At 41.1% G+C, this 17,767-nt stretch overlaps 1 protein-coding gene across 1 annotated transcript; it reads right to left on the bottom strand.

Moving 5' to 3' along the window:
- Positions 1-5,778: 5,778 nt before the first annotated feature.
- Positions 5,779-6,147, bottom strand: LOC127805522 (uncharacterized). Its single transcript, XM_052342285.1, has one exon. The coding sequence runs from the start codon at positions 6,145-6,147 to the stop codon at positions 5,779-5,781; it is 369 nt and encodes a 122-aa protein (XP_052198245.1).
- Positions 6,148-17,767: the final 11,620 nt, after the last annotated feature.

Raw genomic sequence — 17,767 nt, 5'->3', positions numbered from 1 at the left:
TTAGATGACTAGAAATCATCACAGCAACGAATGGCATGATATTCATTGTAAGCACCCCCGCCCGGATATCCCAACCACCGGGTCCATCCGAACAAAAGCGCTTACATAAGGAAAGAGAAATAAACACAAGACAAAAATACCTTGGCATGCATACATAAGAAAAATACTACAGTGGAAACAAAACGATATACATGCATGCCCACAAGTATCCCGCTGGAACAGCGGGCAATGAGTATATAAAAATATACAGACACCTATGCCAACAAATAAAAGATACAAGGAACAACCCGGTACAGTCAAAAATGAGAGACATAACTCCCAACAAAACATCAGAGACAACGGGGGCAAGCTAAATGTACACCATACTAACACGGCTGGCTGCTAGGTGGAACGATCCTTGCCCTCGGCCTTAACTTTACCCTTACCTGGAATGATGGAAAGCAAGGTGAGTCGCAAGACTCAACAAGTTTATAAGAAAAGGAAAGCTGTAACGTGAATAGAAAAGGAGATCAACCCAAACCGTCCCACACATACACACAAGCCATGAGACGCAACAATACAATAGTACAGTATAATAAAATCACATACCGGTCCTTGGGGCCCACATAAGACACCTAGCTCCCAAGTTCCATACCAACTTGCCGCTGCCCTAAAAGGCAACATAAATCTCCAACAAACTTGTGCGCACTGTCCCGGGTCGGTACTCCCGTCACCCGTATCCATGTCGGTACTCCCGACACCCGAGCCATAGGCTCCCTCAGAACGGTACTCCCGTCCGAGAACTAAATACTACCAGTAACCATGCAATGCACATAACAATGCAATGGCGTAGTGAGCATCAACGTGATACATGGCGCCCATACATCCAAGCATCAGGCCATGCTTTGCCCATATAATAAACCACACACGATGCATATGCCCGTGCTGGATGCATCATAACCAAGCTAGAATGTCCGTGATCAAGCATAACCAAATCATGATAATCCCAACATGCAGCCCGTACCCATGTGCACACCAAACCATGCAACAAGAATAAAATGTAACCAGGCATGCTATTATCACATAACGGCAGAGCTAGTCAGTAGTGTTTGGCACCGGTCAACGGTCAGTGACTAGGAGAGACCACCCGATGGCCTAAGATAGACCGTACGACAGTCACACCATCACCGAACAGCCGATCCTTACCCCCACTGCACAACCACTCTAGCTTATAAACAACCAAAAATCCAATAATAATACCCAAACAGCTAAGAACCTAACCCCGAGTGAGTACGACATCATTCCCATAGGCTTGGGGTGGTACAAACCCCCGTAGGCAACCAACGAATAAAATCCTCGAGACCAGGTTAATAAATTAAATTTTAAAACAAACCGTTTAAAATTCCATAATTTATTAACAGCCGAAACCAACGAAGGGAGGTCAAATAAAATGGCAACGAAAGAAACAACGAGGAGGGTATAAAGAACTTGCCTTTACGAAGGTATCCTTAAGCTTGATTCGACCCAACAGGGTAAAAATTATACAAACTGTAATATTCTAATTATTTGCCAAAATTAATAATATTGAGCTCTAAAAGAAATTCTGACCGTACAGAATATTAATTACTAACTTCTTTACATACTTGGAAAATTAACTCTTGAATTAAACTTGATTTAATCCGAATTTTGGCCCCAAAATCTCTCAAATTTCTTCTGCGCGCACGCTGCTGTTTTCTGAAATTTGTTTGCTGATCATATGCAGAAATGACGCCCGAAATTGGGCTTTAAATAGGGGCAAAATGGGCGGAGGAGGCGCGGCCACGTGGCAGCACGCGGACCAGCACTGGAGGCCACCGCCTCTAACCGAAACGACGTCGTTAAGGACGTTTGACTGATTAAAAATCAGTCCAAAACCTCAGCCTCGCGCGCGCCCCCCGCGTTTCGAACCCGCAACCGGCCACCTCGCACGCACGCCCGCGACCACCCGCGCCACACGCTCGCCTTAACCATATAGTGCGCGCATTTAATTTAAAGGGGTCTTCGGACCCTTTTACAAAATCGCCCCAGCCACCCCTATACTTCCATTAATCACACAAACACCCCCTATAATATTTACACTAATGCCCGAAACTTCTAAAAATCCCACAATTTAATTTCTTTCAATTTTTTTTTCTTATTCCATAAATTTTCTAAAATAATTAATTATTTAGCTTAATTTCTTATTTCCTTAAAATCACATAATAAATTATTATTTATAACAACAAGTTATTTTAATATTCCTTTTAAATTAAATTACCCCAAAATTAAATTAAATTGCCATTTACGGGCCGTTACAAATCCTTCCCCCCTTAAAAGAATTTCGTCCCAGAAATTCGTACCTGGCTAGGCAAATAACTGAAGGTGAAGTCGCCTCATGTCCTCCTCTAGCTCCCAAGTAACCTCCTCAAGAGTATGCCGCTGCCACTGGACTTTCACATAGGGAATCGTACGGTTGCGGAGCACTTTCTCTTTCTGATCCACGATACTGGCAGGCAACTCGATGTACGACGCGTCCTCTTGCACCACGAGCGGGTGATAATCAATGACATGCCCGGGATCTGCCACGTACTTGCGAAGCATCGAAACATGAAAGACATCATGTACGTGGGCTAACTGAGGGGGTAAAGCTAATCGGTAAGCCAACGATCCGACTCGCTCCAGTATCTCGAACGGTCCCACATAACGAGGGCTTAACTTGCCAGATACTCCAAAGCGTCGAACACCCCTCATCGGCATGACTCGAAGGAGAACATGATCACCTACATCAAACTCCAAATCTCGGCATCGTCTGTCCGCATAACTCTTCTAACGGTCCTGAGCTGCCTTCATCCTAGCTCGAATCAACTGGATCCTCTCTGTCGTCTGCTCTACCAACTTCGATCCAAGTAACGCTCGCTCCCCAATCTCAGTCCAGCAAAGCGGTGATCTACACGGTCGCCCGTACAACACCTCAAGAGGTGCCATCCCAATACTGGCCTGGAAGCTATTATTGTAGGCAAACTCCACTAGCGACAGATGGTCATCCTAGCTCCCATGGAAATCCAGTACACATGCACGGAGCATGTCCTCCAAAGTCCGTATGGTCCGCTCCGACTGCCCGTGGGTCTGAGGGTGGAAGGCTGTACTGAAAGTCGGCTGGGTCCCCATAGCACTCTGTAACGCCTCCTAAAATCATGAGGTAAATCGAGGATCCCTGTCTGACACAATGCTAGCTGGGACTCCATGCAGTCTCACCACCTCATCAATGTATAACTTGGCCAGTCGACGGATAGGATAGGTCTTCTTGACAGGTAGGAAATGTGCTGATTTAGTCAACGGTCGATAATCACCCATATTGAATCGAATCCCCGACTGGATCGCGGCAATCCCAAGACGAAATCCATAGCTATACGCTCCCATTTCCACTCCGGAACAGCTAAAGGTCGTAACAATCCCTTGGGCCTCTGATGCTCAGCTTTGATTTGCTGGCACACCAAACATCGTGATACAAACTCTGCTACGGTCCTCTTCATGTCGCTCTACCAATATTGATGCCGCAAGCCCTGATACATCTTTGTCACTCCAGGATAGATAGTATAGGGAGAACGATGAGCTTCCTCTAGGATCCTCTGCTTGATATCACTGTCACTCGGCACACAAATCCGTCCACGAAACAATAGCAAACCATCGTCCCTCTGGCTGTACCCCAATGGCCCAAATCTCTCCATATCAGCCATGATCTCGCCAAGCTCCACATCCTGTCGCTGTCAATCGCAAATCTGACCCTCTAGATCCGAATGGATACTCATGATAGCACAATAGAGTGTAGGATTGTCTGATGCCACTGAGATGGTAAGGTCACTCATATGCTCTAGTAAGAACCACTCTTGCACCATCATAGCTGCAACTGATGCTCCACGGCGACTCAGTGCATCCGCTACCACATTGACTTTACCTAAGTGATAGAGGATCTCACAGTCATAATCTTTAAGCAGCTCTAACCAACGACATTGCCTCATATTAAGTTCCCTCTGTGAAAAGAGGTACTTAAGGCTCTTGTGATCAGTGTAAATCTGGACCTTCTCGCCATAAAGATAATGCTTCCAAATCTTCAAGGCAAAAACTACAACCGCCAACTCCAGAGCATGTGTAGGGTAATTCTCTTCATGCCTCTTCAACTGTCTAGATGCATAAGCATTCACTCGGCCGTCCTGCATAAAAACGCACCCTAGCCCTTCATATGAGGCATCACTGTAAACAGTAAATAACTCACCACTCCTGGGTATCGTCAGTACTGGCACTGAAGTCAAACGCCGCTTTAACTCCTAGAATGATCTCTCACAAGACTCGTCCCAAATAAATCTGGCGCCCTTCCTTATCAGCTTCGTCAGAGGTGATGCAAGCCATGCAAAGCCTTCTATGAACCGTCGATAATACCCGGCAAGGCCAAGAAAACTCTGAATCTTCGTCACTGTCATCAGTCTTGGCCAATCCATCACGGCTATGGTCTTCTCTAGATCTACTGAGATACCCTCACCTGAGAACACGTGTCCCAAGAATACAACTCGGGTCTGCCAAAACTCAAATTTAGAAAACTTGGCATACAACTGCTCCTTCCTGAGCTTCTGCAGAACCATGCTCAGATGCACCTCGTGTATCTCAAGGCTCGGTGAGTAGACTAGGATGTCATCAATAAAAACTATGACAAAGGAATCCAGATATTCCTTGACTACCCTATTCATTAGATCCATAAACACTGTAGGTGCATCGGTCAGCCCAAATGACATGACCACAAACTCGTAATGGCCGTAACATGTACGAAATGCGGTCTTCGCAATATCCTCATCTCTGACCTGCACCTGATGATAACCTGACCCCAAGTCTATCTTGGAAAACACCAATGCACCACGCAACTGATCTAGTAAATCATCCACACGGGGTAGGGGGTACTTATTCTTAATTGTTACCTGATTAAGCTGTCGGTAATCTATACACAGCCGCATAAACCCGTCCTTCTTACGCACAATTAATACTGGAGCCCCCATGGTGATGTGCTCGATCGAATAAACCCTTTATCCAGAAGATCTTGCAATTGCACCTTAAGTTCTTTTAGTTCATTGGCAGCCATATGGTAAGGAGTCTTGGAAATGGGCTGCGTACCTGATATCAGATCGACTGCAAAATCAATCTCCCGGTGTGGTGGTAGTCCCGGTAACTCATCTGGGAACACATTTGGAAATTCTCGCACCACAGGATAGGCAGCCAACTCCTTCTTCTCCCCAGCTATCACTGTCACAAATGCAAAATAAGCTTCACACCCACGTCGTATAAGCCTCTCGGCGTGCATAATCGATATCATCGGTACGCATAACCGATATCATCGGCGCGGTTACCACTGGCTTCACACCCCGGTACGTAACAATTGATCTCCCTAGGTACTCAAATGAAATCACCTTCTGACGACAATCAACTCGAACATAGTGCCGTGAGAGCCAATCCATACCCAATAGTAAGTCAAAATCCTGGATCGCCAAAACAATAAGATCCCCCAACAATACCTGGTCGTGAATCCCTATCTCGCAATCCCTGACCATCTCACTCCCCAACAATACCATCCCTCCCGGTGTCGAAACAGACAAATCATATGGTAAGGGGGTACACGGGATCGGGATCTTATGCAACAGATGGGGTGCTATAAAAGAGTGGGTAGAACCTGTATCAAATAAGGCACGTACGTCGTGACCATGGAGAGAGAGTATACCTTGTATTGTATCACTGCCCTCAGTTGCCTCGGCGGCTGTCACTGCAAACGCCTTCCCCTGGACCCTGCGCCCTAGGTGCAAATTGTCTGGGCCCTACACCTCCAGTCCGTAGCCCTCCAATCTGTGCTGGCTGGGTGCACACGTTCGCTCGATGGCCCCTCTGTCCATAGCGAAAGCAAATAATATCCTGCCCTGTAGCCGGTTTAGGCCCCTGTGGACAGTCCCTCTTCAAATGTCTCGGCTGACCACAACAATAACACACGTCCCGACGTACATCTCGACACTGCCCCTGGTGTCTCTGCTCGTACTGCCGGCACTGTGGAAGCCCTGAACTCTTACTACCCGCATCCCATTTTCTCTTCTTACTGCTGCTCCCTGCGCCCTTCATGACTAACTGGTCCGATCGAGCCTCCAATTAGTCCCGCTCCACTGCGTGGGCCCGCTGAACAACCGTAGGAAAGTTGGGTGCCTCAATACCAGCCATGGCGTGACGAATCTCTGGTCGCAACCCCCTCTGAAACTTGCTGACTCTGCAAGACTCAGGGGTTACTAACTCTGGAGCATAACGAGATAACGCCACGAACTCAGTCGCGTACTGTGTGACTGTCTTACTCCCCTACTATAAGTCAATAAACTCGAACACCTTCTGCTCTCTGACCCAAGCCGGTACATAAGTCTCATTGAACGCCGCGAAAAACTGTGCCCATGTCGGGCCCTCATCACCATATCGCTGTCTGGTGGTCTCTCACCATCGCTCGGTGTCACCTCGCAACAGAAAGGTCCCCAGTCGAACCCTATGGGCCTCTGCACAGCCTATAGATCGTAGGTGCTTCTCCATTGCCAGTAGCCAATCCTCGGCCTCTGTCGCGTCGGCGCCTCCACTAAACCCTGGTGGACGTAGGGCCATAAAATCTTTAAGCAATGCAGCACCAGAACTATCCTCTGCCCCTAGCGTACCTGAGTGCGACGCTTGGGCCGTAGTGGTCCTACCATCATGACTGCGCTCCTGACGTAACTAAGATGCCGCCAGTACATCCACAGCCCATAGGATACCTACCAATGTCTCCTGCATGTTTGGAGGCCCTGCCTGTCTCTCATCTTCTGTACCTGTCGCCAGTACCTCAGGAGTAGGAACAATATGCCCTCTACCTCGCGCCGACGATCTACCACGACCTCGTCCACGACGTGCGTCCATGAGTCCTACATAACCAAGATTAATTAGAACGCATTTCAAAATTAAGGACACGTCTTAACACTCTAACACTACCTAACAACCTTGGTGTACAGTTACTTGTCCCCCAAATTGACTCAATGACGCTCTGATACCAACATTGTAAGCACCCCTGCCTGGATATCCCAACCACCTTGTCTATCTGAACAAAAGCGCTTACATAAGGAAAGAGAAATAAACACAAGACAAAAATACCCTGGCATGCATACATAAGAAAAATACTACAGCGGAAGCAAAACGATATACATGCATGCCCACAAGTACCCCGCTGGAACAGCGGGTAAGGAGTATATAAAAATATACAGACACCTATGCCAACAAATAAAAGATACAAGGAACAACCCAGCACAGTAAAAAATGAGAGACATAACTCTCAACAAAACATCAGAGACAACGGGGGCAAGCTAAATGTACACCATACTGACACGGCTGGCTGTTAGGTGGAATGATCCTCGCCCTTGACCTTCGCTTTACCCTTACCTGGAATGATGGAAAGTAAGGTGAATCGCAAGACTCATCAAGTTTATAAGAAAAGGAAGGCTGTAACATGAATAGAAGAAGAGATCACCCCAAACAGTCCCACACATACACACAAGCCATGGGACCCAACAATACAATAGTGTAGCATAATAAAAGTACATACCAGTCCTTGGGGCCCACATAAGACACCTGGCACCCAAGTCTCATACCAACCTGCCCTTGCCCTGAAAGGCAACATAGATCTCCAACAAACTTGTGCGCACTATCCCGGGTCGGTACTCCCTTCACCAGTATCCATGTCGGTACTCCCGACACTCGAGCCATAGGCTCCCTTGGAACGGTACTCCCGTCCGAGAACTAAATACTACCAGTAACCATGCAATGCACATAACAATGCAATGGCGTAGTGAGCATCAACGTGATACATGGCGCCCATACATCCAGGCATCAGGCTATGCTCTGCCCATATAGTAAACCACACGCGATACATATGCCTATGCTGGATGCATCATAACCAAGCTAGAATATCCGTGACCAAGCATAACCAAATCATGATAATCCCAACATGCAGCCCGTACCCATGTACACACCAAACCATGCAATAAGAATAAAATGTAACCAGACATGCTATCATCACATAACAGCAGAGTTAGTCAGCAGTGCTTGGCACTGGTCAACGGTCAGTAACTAGGAGAGACCACCCGACGACCTAAGATAGACCGTATGACAGTCACACCATCACCGAACAGCCGATCCTTTCCCCCACTGCACAACCGCTCTAGCCTATAAACAACCAAAAATCCAATAATAATACCCGAACAGCTAATAACCTAGCCTTGGGTGAGTACGGCATCATTCCCATAGGCTTGGGGGTGGTACAAACCCCCGTAGGCAACCAACAAATAAAATCCTCGAGACAGGTTAATAAATTAAATTTTAAAACAAACCGTTTAAAATTCCATAATTTATTAACAGCCGAAACCAACGAAGGGAGGTCAAATAAAGTGGCAACGAAAGAAACAACGAGGAAGGTATAAAGAACTTGCCTTTACGAAGGTATCCTTAAGCTCGATTCGACCTAATAGGGTAAAAATTATATAAACTGTAATATTTCAATTATTTGCCAAAATTAATAATATTGGGCTCTAAAAGAAATTCTGACCGTACAGAATATTAATTACTAGCTTCTTTACATACCTAGAAAATTAACTCTTGAATTAAACTTGATTTAATCCGAATTTTGGCCCCAAAATCTCTCAAATTTCTCCCGCGCGCACGCTACTATTTTCTGAAATTTGTTTGCTGATCGTATGCAAAAAAGACGCCTGAAATTGGGCTTTAAATAGGGGCAAAATGGGTGGAGGAGGCGTGGCCACGTGGCAGCGCGCGGACTAGCACTGGAGGCCACCGCCTCTAACCAAAACGACGTCGTTTCGGACGTCTGGCTGATTAAAAATAAGCCCAAAACCTTGGCCTCACGCGCGCCCCCCGCGTTTCAAACCCACAACCGGCCGCCTTGCACGCACGCCCGCGACCACCCGCGCCACACGCTCGCCTTAACCATATAGTGCGCGCATTTAATTTAAAGGGGTCTTCGGACCCTTTTACAAAATTGCGCCAGCCACCCCCATACTTTCATTAATCACACAAACACCCCCTATAATATTTACACTAACGCCCGAAACTTCTAAAAATCCCACAATTTAATTTATTTCAATTTTTTTTCTTATTCCAGAAATTTTCTAAAATAATTAATTAATTACCTTAATTTCTTATTTCCTTAAAATCACATAATAAATTATTATTTATAACAACAAGTTAATTTAATATTTCTTTTAAATTAAATTACCCCAAAATTAAATTAAATTTCCATTTATGGGCCGTTACATTCTTTCTCTTGGAAACCCTCAAAAACCATGAGAGACTCTCCCAATTGGAGCCCTAAGAGGATCTGGGTCGACCCCTTCAAGCGTTCCTCTTGTTAATTACAAGGCACTACAGTGGTAGCACGATGAGAGTACCCAAGCTCTTTGGAAAACGGCTAGCCTCTTACAAAACATTATGTCCCATACCTAAGTGCCACTAACTTTACAAAACTAGGTGACAAAGAGGTAAATTGGACTAACTCTTAGGACTTTTCCAGTCTAAGATAATCTTTCTTGACTGGAAGCCTTCTGGGTAGAAGACACTCAGGAAACCATCCATCGACCATCTCATCCCTGGAAGGTAGATTTTGCCACAAAGAATGATAGGGCTAAAAAAGAAATTGGGTCCCTTTGAAAAATCAACCTAGAAAATTTCCATAGTGGAACTAAAAACTCTCGTGCTTTATTATAGAACTTATCCATATGTTTTCTCAAATCACAACATGTCTCTCGAGAAGAAAAATACTTTCAATTACCTATCAACATATAACTTACCATATCCCTATGTTGATTTTGTCTCTTTCAATCCGTCAACTCATGTTCTCAAGGGTACCTAGGTATACTTACCATTGCTCCAACCCTTTTTATATCACCAAAGGTAAGGTTTGAAACAACTAATTTGGAGCCAATTGTTCATAATTTCTAGGGTGTGTACTAATAAGCACACGAAACTAAAAGTTAAGTCAATAATTAGGGTTAAATTTCTTCCAAATGCTACATCCGGGAAACACCTTTACCTAAGCAAGTTCGTAACACACGCCTATATCAAGGATCGTTCCATTCTTGATTAGAACCTACCTTGGCCTATGTACACAATTACTATTTCACCACAACCCCTAAATTTCTTGAGCGCACTCATCACTTTTTAGCAACCTTAACTTCACGAATTTCTGTTGTGGATGCGATTATCCCAAAAGAATCTTTCACAAATCTCTGTTAACAGCTTGCCAAACATTATTTCATCGCTCAAGATCACATCTCCTTCTTCCAATTCTCTTTTGATTATCGACTATCATAATCCACATAACAATTATCCCGCTTAGGTTATCTTCCAAACCTTCAATCCTTTTTATAGCGGTTAGGGATTCTACCACAATGCTCCGGCCCATAGGAACTTGGACTCTAATCCATACATAACATCCACGTTGCTGCCCAAACATTGGCATCTGAACGTCTCTACAGTTCACTGTGTCGCTCCGACTCATGGGTATCACACCCCAAAACGCGAGCCAACCACCAGTCCTCTGCCTTGGTCCCTAGGCTCAAATACGTTGTTACAAGCCAAGCACTAACGGTGTTATAGCTACGTTAGAACTCCTTACTCCGTCTCCGAGAGCTATAGTGGTTCTTATTAATACTAGTTCAAATCCCTGATCTCTTGGATTCCCTTAATTTTCTTTTTCAGAGTAATACTCAATTGTATCATGCACCCTTATCCTAACCATTCCTAAGACTTCAAATTTCTTTCCCACAATTTAATCTCTTTTACTTTCTAAATTTTTACTTTCCAAATTTATCATGCACGTGACGGAACCTCATGCTCCTATTTCGCGACTGACTTTCAACTTGACACCTCACTTTATGGATTCATCAATCCTATTTCCCTCTTTGAACCAATTAGGATCAACTTCAATGTATTAGGATCTAATCATGTCTCATGACATCTTTACGAGATTAATCAAGCTTTAGCAAACCTATCTCATTGCTTGGTGCCTAAAAACCCAAGTCAGGACTTTTATGATTACGCCTTAGTCCTTGATAATCTTTGTGCTAATTATTTTCTTCTGAGTTTGACTTTCTTAAATCAACTAGGGTCATTTCAAGCTTTAAGATAGCATCGTCTCCATTTTTATTTTTTTTTATCACCAAGTGTATACAGTAGGCGTAAATTTTCTTTAGAAACACCAAATCAAACTCGTAATTCTCTTGTCTTGAAATCTTTCCAACCTCCAAGATTCGTCCTAAATTACCGATCTCTATTTTATCATTGATCCTTATATCGTTTGCAATCCCCATATATTCACGTAAGGTTTTATTCTGCAAATCCCCTACAAGCCAAAGATTCTTTCAACTTCCAAGAGAAAATTCTAAAACCCTAAGTCATCAAGATTTCTCTCAAAAGAAAAATTCCCACTATAACCTAGAGCATTTTATTCAAGCCAATTACCACCGAGAAAAACTTCTAAACACCTCAAACAAGAATTCGATCCTCAATTAGTTCCGATTCGTTTTCCTTGCCTGATCCTAAACTAATATTCTCGATATAGTTCTTTTTTTTTTTTTTTTTCTATCATCTCCCAAAACTTCCATAAAACTTAATATCCCCATCAACAATTTCGGATTCCTAAAATCCTCAAATTCTATTTTCAAAAGCTTTTATCGAATCATCCTGGGTTTCTTATCGGGTCATTCCTAGGATTCTCGATCTATACCAAATCATTCTTTCCCTTGAATCCTTATACCATTCGATCAAAACCTGACTTACAATTAGGTTGTGTCATATCAAACTAATCGTCCACAACTTGTTTCTTCTTAATAACCACCAGTTATCCCAACATTTAGTGAGATTGATTTTAACTAATGATCTCCAATCTACGGTTTCCAAATCTTACGAATCCTCAGTTATGGTTTATCGAACCAACCTTACATTCGACCCATATTGTTGGATGCTAACTCCCAATCCAACGTTCCATCACTTAGATAAATCTAGTATTCTCCAATTAATAATTTCAAAGACTTCAACCGACAAACCTCCAAATCTCCAAGCAGGGATTTTGTCTTTATGACCTATTGGCTCCCTTCCCCTAAGTCTCCGTTCGGGATTTTCACTAGTTAGCCCTAACTGAATCCGTTCTTCTTAAGTCCTCAATTCGGATATTTAACTTAACCTTAAGATCTTCAAGTCGTTTTTCTTTCCCATGCCCTTGACAGGTTCTCCTAATAATCTCCGTCATTTCACTTATCTTTGTCAGGGCATGACATCACCATCATTTAACATGTCCCAATCGGGGGGTACTAAGACGATTTACGAAAATTCTTCCCAAAGAGATTTATACTATACTTTAAGTTGTACCAGAATCACCAAAGTATTTATTCCTCAAAGGTTTTGGATCATATATCTCTTTCATTTCGACGACCCTCATTACTGGCTTCCTAATTTCCAGAAGATGTGAATAGAACTTGTTCATCTCCACTTGACGCTGAAAGTATATTCAAATTGAAAACCTCAAATTTCACCTTTCTAGAGTCTCCATACCATTTTTGACTATGTTCCGAACGTCTCTTAGAATCCATAACCCTGTTCTAAGTTCTCATTCAATAGTTCTAACCATGCTAAGTTCAGCAACCTGGCTTAACCATCCTAGGGTTTTTAACCTAGGGCACCAATACCAATTGTAACACCCCGTCTCGCCAGGCGTGTCACTATAAGCGTATCCTCGGGATTTCTTTCTTTTTTTTTTTTTCAAGCTCAACACGCGCGGTGTGTCAGAACAATCTTTTCATGCAGATACAAACCCCGAGAACCCCAGCCTTACCCGTTTAACTACCAAGATCAATAATCTTAAACTAAACGGGACATAATACGACGCAGCGGATACATTAATATCAAAACACTGTAGTTCTTACATTGCATTTCCTTAGCGAAATACGCCATACAAATCAAATGACAACATTGCTAATATACAACTGTTCATTTACAACCTGAGATACGTATTAAAGCCTCCAAATGTTACAATGACTATCAAACTAAGCACCATTGGCCCTCAACTGGCCACATCCTTGCCCTCGCAGCGGTCCTTGGCTGGAACATTAAACATTCCAGGGGCATAACCCAGGTTAGATGATAAAACATCTAAGTGATGGCATGAAACAATTTATACAATGCATGAAAGACACACGAGTATGGCATACGAAGACAACAATATGCAAGACACGTCTAGCTTGAGAAATCACCCTAGCATACTCAACCTCCCGTGGAAAACACCATTCCACACACCGTTGGGGTTGAGCTTGCCGCGACATACTTAATCCCTTGAATGCCCCACTGTGACATCCGTTCACCTAGTTTAACATTAATCCCTCGAGTGCACCGTCGTGACACCCATCACCTAGTTTAACATTATTCCCTCGAGTGCCCCAGTGTGACACCCGTTCACCTGGATTAACATTGTCCCAATCTCAAGTAGACCCCATCCCGTCCCATACGGACACAACACCAACACGAATATCAATACCCCGATGATATGAAAATCACACGCCATGCACCGACTCTTTTATAAGTAAAAACAGTTGATGCAATATATCACATGTTCAATATGCAAATGATGCCACAAATACATAAGTAAAACGCCTTTGCAGAACAACCCAAGTTCCGGAGATAAAACCGCTCACTAGAACTGGTCCCAATTGCGTGTAACCTAAGTTTGGGAGGGTAACACCGCCCACCTGAACCCACTACACACCTTCCAACATATTTTCAAGATAAGGTAAAGAAAGGATCAGACCACTCACCTTGAACGAAACTCAAATGCCTCAAATCTTGTGCTGAACCTCAACTTTTGTGCAACTCCTCAAGTTTTTTGACCAAACCACCTCCTTACACGCCCTCACGCGCTATCCAAGTGCTCTGCGCATGTGATGCTTCGCATATGCTTAAAAAGCCCTCTATCTACTAAACCCGAAGCTCTCTTATCTGGCACGAACTTCTCACAATTTCAAATGAGAAACCTTTGGTTATGAACCCCTATTTATAGGTTTTGGAAACTTAGCCACCAAGAAACATATATTCTGCAATCATTTCAAATATTTCAAAATCTTTTACAATCATTCCAAATCTTCTAAAGATCTTCTGCAATCATTGTAAATCTTCTAAGATTTTCTATAATCATTTCAAATCTTCTAATATCTTTTGCAATCATTCCAAAATCTTCTAATATCTTTTGCAATCATTGTAAATCTTCAAAGATATTATATAATCATTACCAAATCTTTTAAGATATTCTACAATCATTCCAAATCTTTTAAGATTTTATATAATCATTACCATATCTTCTAAGAGATTCTACAATCATTCTAAATCTTCTAAGATTTTATATAATCATTATTATCCAAATCAAATCTTATTCAAATCATATCCAACAAAATCTTATCCAATTAAATCTTATCCAAATCTTATCTTATCCAATCAAATCTTATTCTTAAAGTCATCATGAGCCTTCATCTTATCTCTAATGTCATCATAAGGCTTCATCTTATCTCTAATATCATCATGAAACTTCATCTTTACCACTAAAGTCATTTATGAGGCTTTTCTTGAATTTTTCAAATGCCCCTAGTAAAAAGGTTTAAATAATTACACTTTGACCTGAATTTTTTGGGTAATTTCACTTTAACCCTTTTCAACATGGTCCCCGGACTAATTTTTAATTGCATTTTAGTCCCTAAAAATGGATTAATTTTGCTAATACCCTTAATTTTTAGGTAAATTACACTTTTACCCCAACCTCAAAAATTATGATTTTGCCCCTGGCTCAAAAACTGAACTTCTCTTTAAAGACCTTTATAACCCTTTGAAATATCCTAAAACATTCTCTTTAAAATTCCGAAAAAATATCGTTTCAATCTCCCTCTATCAATTTCGAAAAACTGCACTTAGGCTCGAATCTTTGTTTTTGGCTACAAACCCTTTTGTTTCTTCCAAAAACTACTGAAGGGTTACTCCATATGCCAAATATGAACTTCCTCGGGGTTCCATTGACTTCTCGGATGCCCCGTACGATAATTCGGTATTTCATCCTAAATCACAATTGCCTTTTTAGCTGTACCGGGAGCCGTTCCCGATCCAACTTCTTTTGATGCCTAAAATCATAACTCGTATTACTTGTCGATACTATACCATTTTTCTTGGCTATTTAGGGTCCAGGGTACTCCCTCTGACTAATTCGATTGTCCAAAGTTGCGTTAGTGTACCCTATAGTTTTATTTTTCCACAAAGTCCATTTATGCCCTTCACTAAATACCGTTTATATCCTCAAATCATTCTTGGGTATTACAGAAAGACTTTAGTGGGACACTCTTTTTCTTCTCGAGGCAGGCCTATTAAGTGAACTTAGTGATGAATGTGTAAGACAATGAGAAACCTATCATTTTCACTACCAAAGACAAAACAGACATCATTATGCCTCGTGATGGACCCCATGGTGATCTTAGCTATGATAGCCAAACACCTTATCTGGAGAATCTTAGTGGCTATCAGTAGCTCAATCAGTCTAATATATTGGAATTGCTTTGAATAGGTGAACATCTCCCACAATAAGTTTAAGAGATCGCAATAGTCAAGCTGTGATCGCATTCACAAGAGATCGCAAGTATCATTCAAAGACCAAACACTTTGATACGAGACATGATTTTGTTAGAGATGTAGTTACACAAAAAGAAGTACACTTATAATATATCTCAATAAACAAGATGATAGCAAATCCGTTCACAAAACTTATTCCAAGGAATTTGTTCCATGGCCATGTTAAATCCCTAGTTATGGTGTTTTGTGAACAATAACATATAAATATTATTTCCTATTTCATGTTTAGGAATGAATTATGTTTCATTATTGATTAACGCCTATTGTGTTTAGTAATCAATTTGTTTAAGCCTACACACACATAATGCTTAATGTATGATACTAAGTGCATAAATGTTGAGTGGAATATATAATACTTTGTGCATAATGCTAAGTGTAAGAATTAAAGATATGGCGGAGAGTTGATTGGTTTTCTCACACAAATAATCACATCTTAAGTGGTGCATGGATGAAATATATGTTGAGTTTTTTGTTATAAATGTTTTGATGATGACTATGTTATGCTAAATTAAGCCGTCATTAATTAAGTCGTCATTAATTTTTCATGACGGCTTTTTTGCGGCGATTTCAGAAACCGTAGCAAAATTCATTAAAAAACTTAATTTTGCTGCGGTTTTCAAAAAATTGCCTCTAAATTCAGAAAATAAATAAATAATTAAAAAATTAAATTAAAATTTACGGTAATTTTAGAAAAACCGCTTCTAAATTAAATAATTAAATTAATATTTGCGATAGTTTTGAAAAACCGCCGCAAAATATAATTTTTTAATCAATTTAACAACGGTTTCTAAAAATTGTCACTAAATTTAAAAAATAATTAAATAATTAAATTAATATTTGCGGCGATTTTGAAAAACCGTAGCTAAATTCATTTTAAATTAAATTAAATAAAAATTAAATTAATTAAATAATATTTTTAAAATTAATTTAAAAATTAATTAAATTAATAATATTATTTTTTAATTAATTTAAATAATTAGTTAACGAAATAATATTAATTAATTTTTTAAATTAATTAAATAATATTTATTTAATTTATTTTAAATTTATATTAAAAAAATATAGAATATAATTCTGAAAAATGAGATTGGTTTAATATATAATTAATATGCGTGAATATATTATAAGGAGGCTTCACATATCAAATGGTTTCACACGCGCACGCGCGTACGAGAGGTTGCGGGTTCGAATCTGAGAAAGGAGAGGAAGCTGGAAAATTAAATTTCAGCATGACCACGTGGCGCGCAAGGCCAAGCGCGGGTGTGTGGGGCTTGCGCCCACGAGCAGCCAGGCGCTCAGCCTGACCGCTTAGTTGTGAACTGGTGCGGCAAATAGCGGTGGTAAATTATTATTTTTTTAATTTAATATTTTGCAGTATTTTTGCCGCAGTTTAGAAACAGCCGCTAAATATTTCAAAAACTGTCGCTAAATCACATAGTTTCCGGCGATTCCTAAACGGCTACAAAAAATATCATTTAGCGGTGGTTACTCCAGTGATTACTGAAAATCGCTGCTAAATGCTTCGCGACGCCTGATATAGCGACGATTTTCAAAATCGCCGCTAAATTACTTAAACCGTCGCAAAATGCAAAAAAAATCGCCGCTAAATTCTGATTTTTTTTATAGTGTTATGTTCTCATATTTCTTGAAGATACAGTTTGTCTTGATAGAATATGTTAAGATTACTTTAAGAATATATAAGTTCAAGGAATCTTGATAAAATTATCTATTAATATGTCTTTTCTATTAATGCTCTCATATGTGCCAATATTATTATAATTCTCTTCAAAGTTCTCAATGGATATTCTACATATCCACATTGCATAAGTATCTTATGGAGCTTATGATAAGCTTAGGATTAAGCTTGATATCCTAAGTGCTTGATATCTTAAGTAATCTATATTTTTGTTGAAATTCAAATAGTGTGTTGTATGCCAAGAACAACATGTCTCTAATGCATTCTCAATGTTTAAGGGACATATATCAAAGTTCTTGTAGTAAATGATCATAT

Source organism: Diospyros lotus, chromosome 7, assembly GCF_014633365.1.
Source record: "Diospyros lotus cultivar Yz01 chromosome 7, ASM1463336v1, whole genome shotgun sequence".
NCBI classification, from domain to species: domain Eukaryota; kingdom Viridiplantae; phylum Streptophyta; class Magnoliopsida; order Ericales; family Ebenaceae; genus Diospyros; species Diospyros lotus.
This window is presented reverse-complemented; position numbering and strand designations above follow the sequence as displayed.

Excerpts from the sequence above, each read along its gene's own strand:
- LOC127805522 (XM_052342285.1), bottom strand. The coding sequence starts at position 6,147 with ATGAAGGGCGCAGGGAGCAGCAGTAAGAAGAGAAAATGGGATGCGGGT.